General features: G+C 39.9%; 1 protein-coding gene across 1 annotated transcript in view; it reads right to left on the bottom strand.

The window, feature by feature from the left end:
• Positions 1-4232: 4232 nt before the first annotated feature.
• Positions 4233-11640, bottom strand: part of PYGB (glycogen phosphorylase B) — a 77274-nt gene continuing 69866 nt past the window's right edge. Inside the window, exons 16-20 of the mRNA XM_073672515.1 lie at positions 11486-11627; positions 7875-8082; positions 7164-7298; positions 5487-5553; positions 4233-5402 (exon numbers count right to left, since the gene is read on the bottom strand). Of these exons, the coding sequence (XP_073528616.1) occupies positions 5250-5402; positions 5487-5553; positions 7164-7298; positions 7875-8082; positions 11486-11627 (705 nt within the window). The 3' untranslated portion in view covers positions 4233-5249. The remainder of the gene's footprint in view (positions 5403-5486; positions 5554-7163; positions 7299-7874; positions 8083-11485; positions 11628-11640) is intronic.

The raw sequence follows: 11640 nt of genomic DNA, 5'->3' as shown, positions 1-11640 counted from the left end.
ATCAGCTGCTTCTAAGCCAAAAAGATGTTGCATATTTAGAGATATGGACTCACGGGAAATGGACATCATACTATTGCTTTATAAACAGTGCTGTCTCGTATGAAAAATGCAGTTCAGTTCTGGGCACCAATTCATAGAAAGGATGTCGTACAGAAGGTACAAAGAGCATTCAATAAGATGTGTGTGCCTCCTAATCAATCCAGGGGGTGGTTTCTGGGGAGAGTTGTGTACATTGGAGCTGTGTTGGGACTCTACTGCAGAAACAAAGGTATAGCAGCCTGACTGACAATAAAAAGGCACTCAACTGTGTAACGGGGGCCCATGAATAAATTTAACCTAAGTGCCAGATTTTCCAGTGCATTTGACAAATCGACAATGGGAATGTAGCCTTATATTAAGTTTATTCAATGGCTAAAAGTATACGGATACCCACTTGTGCATTTTTGAACATCTTCAATGCTGTGTGTATTTCTTTGTTGTATTTAATCAGTATAAGACCAGCACTTTGGCCCCCGCATTTTGTGCCATTCTTGATGAACTGTGCACTGGAGAAAAGGCGCTGACGTCACGGAGTGGTGTATGCCGATTTTTTAATCTGGAGCATCTTATAGCCGCCTTCCGCTACCGCAAGAACTGTATGCTAGTGAGGGATGTGCATAACGATAAATTTGTCAGGCGCACTCGTTCTGGCCAAGGTTTACCCAATTTTTAAAAAGTTGCTGGAGCTGGTCAGGACTGGCGTAAAAATGCCAAGTCTCAAACATTTTTGAACACCTGAGAAGTGCAAAAACAATGCCATTTTTCGAGTAGTTTTACTCCAGAAAACTGGCATACATTGCTTGATGAATTCGCCCCTTTGTGTTTGCACTTGTAACTTTCAGACTTTAGAAATAACTGGATCCCACAGAGAAGAGAGGAATAAAGGAAAGCTTTATGTTCTCTCTTTGGAATCTATTCTTGTTTTCTTTAAAAGAGAGAATACATAGAACTGGAAATGGCTGCAGGCTGTAGTGAGAGGCGCAGAGTTCTCTAATGGCGCAGGGAAGGCTTGTAACGTTTCCAAATCTATATAACAAACAGAAGAATTTTGTAACCTTATGAGTAGAATCTTGTATCACAGAATCCATGACTTTCTAGAGAATCTGTTATATAAGTCTTATACTTCAGGACACTGCAGGATCTGCAGGTGACACTTCTGCTTGTCTCTGGCATATATCGGCTATAAAACATCCATGGCTGAATGGGGATCTCTAATCTGATTTACGACATAGCAAAGGTCATTTTATTTATCAACTACCAATAAAATAATTGAAGATTAATTATCCTAACCTGACCTTAAAGAATTGTACAGTACTAGATGAGACCGTTCAAGCAAAAAGGAGAAAATGGCACCAACCATTGGACAGTAGTTAAATTCACCTATTTATGTAACCACACCAACGCCATCGATTAATGGTGCTGCAATGAAACATTCAAAGAATCAATATATAGATAGGGAAGATAAGCAGAAAAAACAGAACTCGCCATTCTTTATAAAATAATGTCCTTTATTCCATGTGGCGGGACAATCCTCAGACAAGCAGAGGGAGTGGGGAAACGAAAGTGAACAACAGCCGTTTCGAGCCCATGCAAGCGCTTCTGCTGTTGTCGGCTTTTGTTTCCCCGCTTCCCTTGCTTGTCTAAGGATTGTCCCACCACATGGAATAAAGGACATTATTTCATAAAGAATGGCGATGGCTGTTTTTTCTGCATATCCTCCCTATCTAGATGAGACAGTACACTGAAACCCTCCATAACAACCTCATAGTCCTATATTAAACCAGAGCAACATGGGGTCATATTCAGAGTATCAACCATACCCCCCACACCAAGAGGTAAGTTTCTATACTGCAGTAACATAACATCAAACTTTGACATGTCATGCAATTACGGACATGCCGGACGCAGGGAAATACGGACATGGGTCCGTGTGCAGCTTGTGGAAAATCACTCCTATCCACCATCACATTGGGGCCGATTAACAGTGGCGTGCGCCTCGCCAAAAATGCTACCCCAGTAAGTAAAAATCGACAGCACTTTAGCAGACTTTAATACGGTAAGCAAGTGAGGATCATGTTTTCGGGATTTCCCTAGTATTACACAAGTGATGGAATTATTATTAAGGGGTCAGAAACTGCCACAGGTTCTGTCACCTGTATAATACTAAGGAAATCCTGAAAACATGACGTGTTGGGGGCCGTGAGGACTGGAGTTTGGGAAACTCTGCTATAAAGCATTATATTACAGTATAAACACCTGTGTGTGTTTTTTTGCTAATATATATTCTACCATTGTAGTTGTATTTTTTTAAGATCGTTCCCTAATTACTCTAAAATCATATTATGAATATCTTATGACCTGTATTGCAACTTTTTTTACAACTGAATTTATTAAACTTTATTGCTTCTTGTTTGCCTCTAATTATTTTTCTTTATGTATATATTCCAATTCATTATAGTGTGTGCATATAAAATGTACAGCCATTTGTTACAGCATACTTAAAGGGAATCTGTCAGTAGGGTCACCCCACCTAAGCCATCTATGCATGTAGGTCATAGAAAGCTATATAAAGTGATACCTTGACATCTGCGATCCTACAGCTTATTCCAGAGAAATCAATGTTTTTCTTATTAAGTAAATGAGCTGCTAAGATCTATGGGCCGGACACTGATCTGTATGAGATTCTGCCTCCAGAGCTAATTTTAAATGAAAGTGAGCCACATGTAGATCAGGAGAGCAGGCTGTCAGTCATTACATGTCTCACACTGGTAACGCCCCCTTTTATTTAAAATAAGCTTTGGAGGCAGAATCTCAGTTGATCTACAGTACAGACCAAAAGTTTGGACACACCTTCTCATTTAAAGATTTTTCTGTATTTTCATGACTATGAAAATTGTACATTCACACTGAAGGCATCAAAACTATGAATTAACACATGTGGAATTATATACTTAACAAAAAAGTGTGAAACAACTGAAAATATGTCTTATATTCTAGGTTCTTCAAAGTAGCCACCTTTTGCTTTGATGACTGCTTTCACACTCTTTCCGGTGACTACCACTTGAAGCTCATCAAGAGAATGCCAAGAGTGTGCAAAGCAGTCATCAAAGCAAAAGGTGGCTACTTTGAAGAACCTAGAATATAAGACATATTTTCAGTTGTTTCACACTTTTTTGTTAAGTATATAATTCCACATGTGTTAATTCATAGTTTTGATGCCTTCAGTGTGAATGTACAATTTTCATAGTCATGAAAATACAGAAAAATCTTTAAATGAGAAGGTGTGTCCAAACTTTTGGTCTGTACTGGATGTCCAGCCCATAGCTCTAAACAGCTAATTTACATAAGAAAAGCATGTGTTTCTGTGGAATAATACATTGGATTGCAGATATCAAGGTGTCCTTTTATTCAGCGTTCTATGACCTATATGCCCATTTTGATCCTACTGAAATATTCCCAAAAACATGAGGTCTTATCAGTCGTTATCAATGGTAGCTCATCAGAAGTTCTCCTTTGTTGAGGGACTATAAATTTAAAAATGTGTTGTCCAAACCCTCAAAAAAAAATTTAAATTAAAAAATCCCGGCTGCCTTCAGCCACCGCCATGAAAACCTTACCACGATAAATCAAAGGAAGCTGCACAAATCTGTTTTCATGTCTCACTGACAGATTCCATGTGAACCTTAATAACGAATAATTGGGGTTCGCAGCTGGAACCTTTGCGATGGCTGCAAGGACACTTACAGCTTAATCCTCCAAAGGGAGTTATATACCAACTGGAATTTGACGTAAGTTGCATGTATCTTCCATCTTTTGGAAAAATTATGTTTTTTATTTTTACTTTACCCGAGGTTTTTTGACCTTTTTGCTTCTTCCTGAACCAATTGAGCTTCACATTAGGAAGATTTGGGCTTTGGATACACAGTGACTGTCCTAGGTGTAGCTCCTACATTGCAGCACAATACAAGTAGATTGAGTCCCAAAAAATTCTGACACAGTTGGAATTCTTGCGACTTTCTGGTCACGGTCTTAATGCGATCCCATTAATTGCCCTGCGTTGTAGCAGCAACACCTAGCCAACTTTGGCCACGTGATAGATGTTGTGGACAAAGTTGCGGTGTAGTCCCAGCCTTAAAGTGTTGTTGATGATTTAGTTAATAACCATAGACTATAATAAATGACATGCCAAAAGCTGAAATTCGGTACTAGGTTTATTGAAGGACGAGTCCCACAAGCATGAAGGTGGAGTTAACGTGCAAATCTTTAGTTAGAAATACAGTACTTTGAAATCACACACACAAATGCTAAAACAACGGCGTTTTTACAAAGACAAACACATGGAATATAATGCTTCACACAAAGCTTGCTCCCCCTCTCCCACGTTCTGCGAGGCTGAGTGGAGAGCGTGGATATGACTTCCACTTACTGATGCATTGTGGCGTTGGGATGTGTCTATTCGGTGTGGTCTTGACGCCTAGATCTACGCTAGGGTGAGGGGTCGTCTCTTCTATTACAGTACTTAAAATTTTGCCAGGGCTTCTCCCATTGGCATATATGTCACAACAACAGTAGTCTATGGACCCTCTACCGCTGAGGATGCTTCACCCCATAACATATAGCCTCTTCTCTGTTTTTATCTCCTAAGATATTCTCTTTTCTAGAAGTCCTATTTCTAAAATCTAAGCCTCCATCTGCAATCCACAAAGTGTTTATACACTAAAATATTAGCAAAAAACAAAACAGTTGTGATAAAAATGATAAAACAATGAGAAACTTGTAAAGGTGAGATGCAGGCTATGTCTGTGCTTCCGATTTGATCATAAAGGGCAAATAAACAATGTAAAATAATCCTGTGTAAATGGCTACCGATACATTGCATTAATATTTGTGGTTTGTTCATAGATGGATTTGCTGCCGTGCTCCATGTTGAGCAGCAAAACACGGAGACAGTGACTGTGTTATCTACGCGCGTTGGGATCGGCTCCTGCTCTATAACATCCTATTATATGGAGGCAAAGCCAGTGACTTCCATTGGAATAAATACCAAGTTATAATATTGAGAGTTGGAAAAGGACAACACAATCAGTTTTGATTCCCCCAAAGACAAGACCATGCTCTGATGGGAAAGCGATCACAACTGGTGAACAAACACTAATCCTGAGCCAACCAAACTACCAGCAGAAATGGTGGGCACATGCATCTCCGCAGAGCTACTCCCTGGGGATGTTGGGTGGAGGGATCTTCACAGCGGAGGGTTCCACCCCCCAGATTTCAGTGGCGTATTCACTAATTGTCCTGTCGCTAGAGAACTTGCCGGAGCAAGCGATGTTTTTTATTACTTTTTTGGTCCATTCCCTGAGGTTCTGCAAAAGAAATAATAATGTCAATATACCATGAATTAGTGAGCAGAATACAACAGGTGGCTATAGCCAGTTCCTATGTCTTACCATGTATAATTGGTCCACTTTCTCCTGGCATTTAATATAGGCCTCATAGTCTGCAAATACCTTGAACCTATCACAAGAAATATATACTTAGACACAGAGTACTGGTTTTTAACTGATGAAGGACCTTACAAAAGAAAAGCAATGCTGGCAAAGAAATAGGAAAGGGTTCTTTACAGTTAGAGCAATCAGACTGTGGTATATCCTACCACAAGAAGTAGTAATGGCAGATACTATATCAGCATTTAAAAAGGGGCTGGATGGTTTTCTCACAACAAATGGCCTTGTGGTTATAAATAATCTAGCGACAGATCATGTATAATTGGTGGAGAAAGGCTGAACTTGATGGACCTGAGTCTTTTTTTCAACCTATGTAACTATGTAATGATCAGTGGAGTGACGTACATAGACGCAGTCACTATTCAGAGTACAACTTCTGGTGCCTGTCAGCATGCGTATCTTCATACGATAAGGACGTAGATGGCCCCATTACACAGGTTGATAATCGTCTGAATGAGCGTTTGTATTAATGCTCATTTCCGATCATTGGTCGGTGTAAACCTGCCAGCAGTTGGCTGATAAACCAGCAAAGCTCATTGATTAAATTGTTTATTTGAGCCTAAAAATCCCTACTGCTCTCTAAACAGGGGATGAGACTAGAATGAAATGCAAACTGTATGCAGACCAAGTGATCATATGAACAATTGCCATGTCATGTGACTAGGCTTGTTAAAGGGTCGATATTGACTTTTAGGATTGCTGCTTCCAATTGGTGGCACTAGAGTTCTAGTCCTCTTCCCCTCCGAAGAGACAATTTGAAATCCTAACATGTACATTTCTCTTGCGGGTATGCCGAGTTTTATATGCAGATGTTTCCCATAGACTTGTATGAGATGCAGAAAATCGGCTGGAAAAAAACATGTTTTTTTAATCGGCAGAAATGCACTAAAAACGCATGTAATCCGCACATGACTGTATCAATAAAATTTTTCTCAAAGCCAAATACCAGGCAGTGTCAAAGAACAAAGAAGCTTTATTTAAAATATAACATACCAAAAAGATAAAAAAAAAAACAGTTTAAAAACGTGATGAAAACATTCCTGCAATATTTGGTGAGTTTTTTTATTAAGTCAATTAGGTTACTTGTATTTTTCCACTGGGTTTTTGAGTGTTTTTTTTTTATTTTTTTGCATGCGTTTTTATCGCATTTTTTGAAGCTGCAGTTTTTGTCTCTTCTTGGCATGTCATGTTTTAAATAAAGCTGCTTTGTTTTGGAAATGTCCTGATATTTGGCTTTAACACAATTTTATTGATAGTCATGTGCAGAGTACATGGATTTTCAGAGTTTCCGGAGCAGAAATGCACCAAAAACTCATACGCTGGCAGAGTTTCAGTATCTAATGCAAGTCTAAGGTGACAATCTGCACATAAAACTCAGCGTACTCGCAAGAGTTTGCACCGAGTAAAAAAAAAAAAGTGGGCACAAGATCTCTATAAAACCCATCCACTTAGCTGGGACTGTAAGACACTGAATTTTTTGCAGAGCGAAAATACCTAGAGTTAAAAAGTCGCCAAAAAGGTATTTTAGCCTACTCAATATCAGAGTATTGAGTCTTCAGATTGAAGCTACTTATTCTCTTTTCTTTCCTACAAGGTTTCACTTCTCTTTTTCCTACTCACCTGTCATGGTGCATCAGCATATTTACCACATCCTTAAACATGTCTGGTTCTCTGGGGGAAAAGCGTCCATCTCTGATCTGATTGATCACCTCTCGGAGTTCAGGAATTCTATCGTAGTAATCCTTAGCATTGTATCTACACAAAAAGAAAAAAAAAGTTTCTTTAGTGGAATAACTCAAACTCAGAATCGTTAGCATTTGACCAAGTTAAATCCAGCGAATTAAGGGCGTGTTCACACCGCCAGGTTGTGTGCCATGCAGTAAAATCCACATTAGCTTTATCATTAGTTGTGGATTTTGGCAACGTTCCTTGTGCAGATAAAACACATTGAAACTAATTGTAACTAGAAAGTGCAGCGCTGTCTGATGAAACTCTTCGGGCACAGCTGTGGACCCGCACTTTATCTGCTTGGCTTGGATTATCCGTATACTAGATGATTCCCGTATACCAGATGACCTCACTTTCCATTCTCTTGGATCATGAATGTGTATCTGCACAGGTCAGCCTCTAACGATCAGCGCATGTCCAGGGCGCTACTTTTTTCTGTTGATGGCTAGACCGCAGGTCACTTCTGCGTCCATTTCATCACATACCCACACACGATTCAGTGACAAACCCTGTACAAACGGCAACACTGCTAACAACAAGCTGATGACAGCTTCAATGGTGTCTCATACAATCAAGATACAGTAATCATGCTGAGCTACAAACCCTTTCTTGTCCATAGCGTCCACATCCTCCACTCTCATGCCAAAGATAAACAGGTTGTCTTCTCCTGCCTCTTCTGCCATCTCCACATTGGCACCATCCATTGTACCAATGGTAAGTGCTCCATTCAGCATGAACTTCATATTTCCGGTACCAGAAGCCTCCGTGCCTGCTGTGGAGATCTGCTGAGATAGGTCAGAGGCGGGAATCACTAGAAACAAACAAATTCTATTATTACTCAATGGATAGCGCTTTGCAAAGATTTCTGTATTCCACTAAATATTTAATTTTAAAAAGAAAATCTGTATAACCTTCTCATTCAGATTCAGAAATCTCTTTACATGACACCACCCCTCTTTAAATTCGTATTCTCAAGCTATTAAATAGTTTTACTTAGTCAGCTTGAAAATAAACAAGTTTGCAATTGACTTGATTTTTCTATCTGCTGAGATTCTCCTGCTGTGAGAGTTTTTATATTACATAGTGTACAGCTTCTTTCCATGAAGCTGGGGAACTAGTGCCTGCTCAGACCCTGAGAGTGTGCACAGTTACATTCTATGAGAGGAGTTAACTCCTAACATACCAGTCAACTCTCACTAGCCCATTGATTTCTATACAGAAGTTAGCTTCTCCGCTCCCTTTCAGCTCCTGCCATGCTGCTCTTATCAGTCCTGTGGAATAACAATCCCCTGGCACACAGCATCAGACTCTTAGGCTCTGTGCCCACGATGCGTTTTTTAAGCGTTTCCGCAGCGGCAATAACGCTGCAGAAATGCTTAAAAAACACTTGGTAGAAGGCCTGCCATGTTCCCCAATGATAATCCGCATGTGCTGTGCACATGCTGCGGAAATTTCCGCTGCGGGTTATCATTGCGGAAAAAAGTGAAGCACTACCAATTATTTTGCGGAAGCGCTGCGTTTTCGCCGCCATTGACTTGCATTGGAACACATGGATTATGCATCACTGCATCTGTAGATGCGGAATCCATGCGTTTCAATGCGCGGATGGTACCCGGGTCTGGAGGAGAGGAGACTCTCCTCCAGACCCGGGTACCATAGAACCTGTAAAAAAAAGAATAAAAAATAAATATTATATTTACCTTCTGATGGCCCCCGGTGTCTTTGTCTTCACTTGCCGGCAGCTCGCGGTGGACTGAAGGACCTGCGCTGACGTCATTTAGTCATGTGACGGGTCACGCGACCGCTGACGTCGGCAGGTCCTTCAGTGTACCGTGAGCTGCCGGCAAGCCAGGACGTTTGGAATAAAGACTCCGGAGGCCATCAGAAGGTAAGTATAGATTTATTTTTTATTTTTTTATCATTCTTTACGGTCACACTATATAAATCCATGCCGTTTGCATGGATTTATATAGTGTGACCAAGTTGTCAAGCATTTTCCAAGTGATGCTAAAATCGCTTGGAAAGCGCTTGTCAACCCGCATGCGGAAATGCATGTGAAGAACGCTTCACATCCGCAGGTCCCTGGCAGGAAAAACGCATGTACAATCTGCATGCGTTTTTCCTGCCAGGGAGATAGCCTTACTCTCCCCAGCTGTGTGCTTGTTCAAATGTACATATAGTGATAACAGTATAGACTGCCAACAAACCACTGATATCTGATTGTGCTACAGCAGAACTTGTTCTGAGCTTTAAAGTTCTACCAATACAACAGTTCTTCTCAATAAAACTGTCACTCAAGAAAGAGTGACAGTTCTATTGGGAATACAAACTCATGACAACCTTTGACACACTCAGTGCAGGAATGAGTGTGTCGCATGGATTTTGTGTTTTTTTAGCTGTATAGAAAAACATGTTCAACTACGCCTTTCCATGCAGAGACCTCATCCAAAAAAAACATAAAGTAGTGTTCAAAATAATAGAAGTGTGTTCAAAAACATGAGTTAAGCACAAAATCTTTATACTAGTTTTTATTTCCATGCATTGGGAACATTGCACACTGTTTTCCTGTTTTCAAATTCAAAACATGAAGAGAAATGTATATGATTTTTAACTACTTTACAGAAAAGAACAAAAAATGAACATTGGGCTGTTCAAAGAAATAGCAGTGTCTGCATTCGTCTTTACAAGCTCACAATATGTACTCTGTTTTTTGAGGATTTAGCATTATTGTGAATCACTAACCTAATATTTAGTTGTATAAGCACAATTTTTTAGAACTGCTTCACATCTATGTTGAATAGAGTCAACCAAATTCTGGCACCTGTCAACTGTTATTCCAGCCCAGGATGCTTTGACTACATCCAACAATTTTTTGGCATTTGTTGGCTTTGCCTCAGAAATGGCATTTTTTATGTCACCCCACAAGTGTTCTATCGGATTAAGGTCCGGGGATTGGGCTGGCCACTCCATAACCTCAATTTTGTTGGACTGGAACCAATATTTTGCTCATTTACTGGTGTGTTTAGGGTGGTTGTCTTGTTCAAACACCCATTTCAAAGGCATATCCTCTTCAGCGTAAGGCAACATGACCTCTTCAAGTATTTTAATATATTCAAACTGGTCCATGATTCCTGGTATGCGGTAAATAGGTCCGGAACCATAGTAAGAGAAACATGCTCATATGAGGCTTGCACCACCATGCTTCACTCTCTTCAGCGTGTACTGTGGCTTGAAAGCAGAGTTTGGGGGTCGTCTGACGAACTGTCCGCGACCCAAAAAGAACAATTTTACTTTCATCAGTCCACAAAATGTTTCTCCATTTTTCTTTAGGCCAGTTGATGTGTTTTTTGGCAAATTGTATCCGCTTCAGTACATGTCTTTTTTTTTTTCTTTTTAACAGTGGAACTTTGCGGGGATTTCTTGCTAAGAGATTACCTTCACACAGGCGTCTTCTAACTGTCCCAGTGCTCACGGGTAACTTGAGACTGTTTTTGATCATCCTGGAGCTGATCATTGGCTGAGCCTTTGTCATTCTGGCTATTCTTCGATCCATTCGAACGGTAGTCTTACGTTTTCTTCCACCGTCTCTCTGGTTTTGCTTTCCATTTTAAAGCATTGGAGATCATATTAGCTGAATAGCCTATCATTGTCTGCACTTCTTTATAAGTTTTACCCTCTCCAATCAACTTTTTAATCAAAGTACGCTGTTCTTCTGAACAATGTCTCGAACGACCCATATTTCTCAGGCTTTCAAGGAGAAATGCATGTACAACATGTGCTGGCTTCATCCTTAAATAAGGGCCACCTGATCCACACCTGTTTCTTCACAGACTGATTGACCTCTCTAATTGAACTCCACGCTGCTATTATTTTGAACACAGCCCCTTTCAATTAATTATTCAAATACACAGACTCAAAAACATGTAGATCATGAATGCTGCGTCTGTTGGTTTTCTTAGAATCTACTGCACCAACTGGTAAATTGTTTGACATGTGGTAATTTATACCAAAAACAGTGATTAATCTGGTTATTCATATTGGACTGCTATTATTTTGAACACTACTGTATTACACAGTGCACTTTCTTTTTTAACATGGGAGCCTATGTGTGATGTATATCTATACATTGGTATTCATAAAATCCATCCATCTGTGAATCCTCTGCATATATAACTCTAACCAACGTGTAATATTTGAGTCACCATAAAACTTACCCTTCTCTGCCAGAGACACTCTGTAGTTCTCCAAATATATAACCTTCAGTCTATCTCCCACGACTGGGTCATTGTTCACAATGTTTGCAACAGATGTAATTAATTTGATGATCATTTTTGCCATGTGATATCCAGGAGCTGCCTGTAAAACATGG

The sequence above is a fragment of the Phyllobates terribilis genome, unplaced genomic scaffold (assembly GCF_046119375.1).
Source record: "Phyllobates terribilis strain yellow unplaced genomic scaffold, ASM4611937v1 Scaffold_3__8_contigs__length_932513732, whole genome shotgun sequence".
In the NCBI taxonomy this organism is placed as follows: Eukaryota; Metazoa; Chordata; class Amphibia; order Anura; family Dendrobatidae; genus Phyllobates; species Phyllobates terribilis.
Note: the sequence above shows the minus strand (reverse complement) of the source record. Positions and strands in the feature narration are given on the sequence as shown.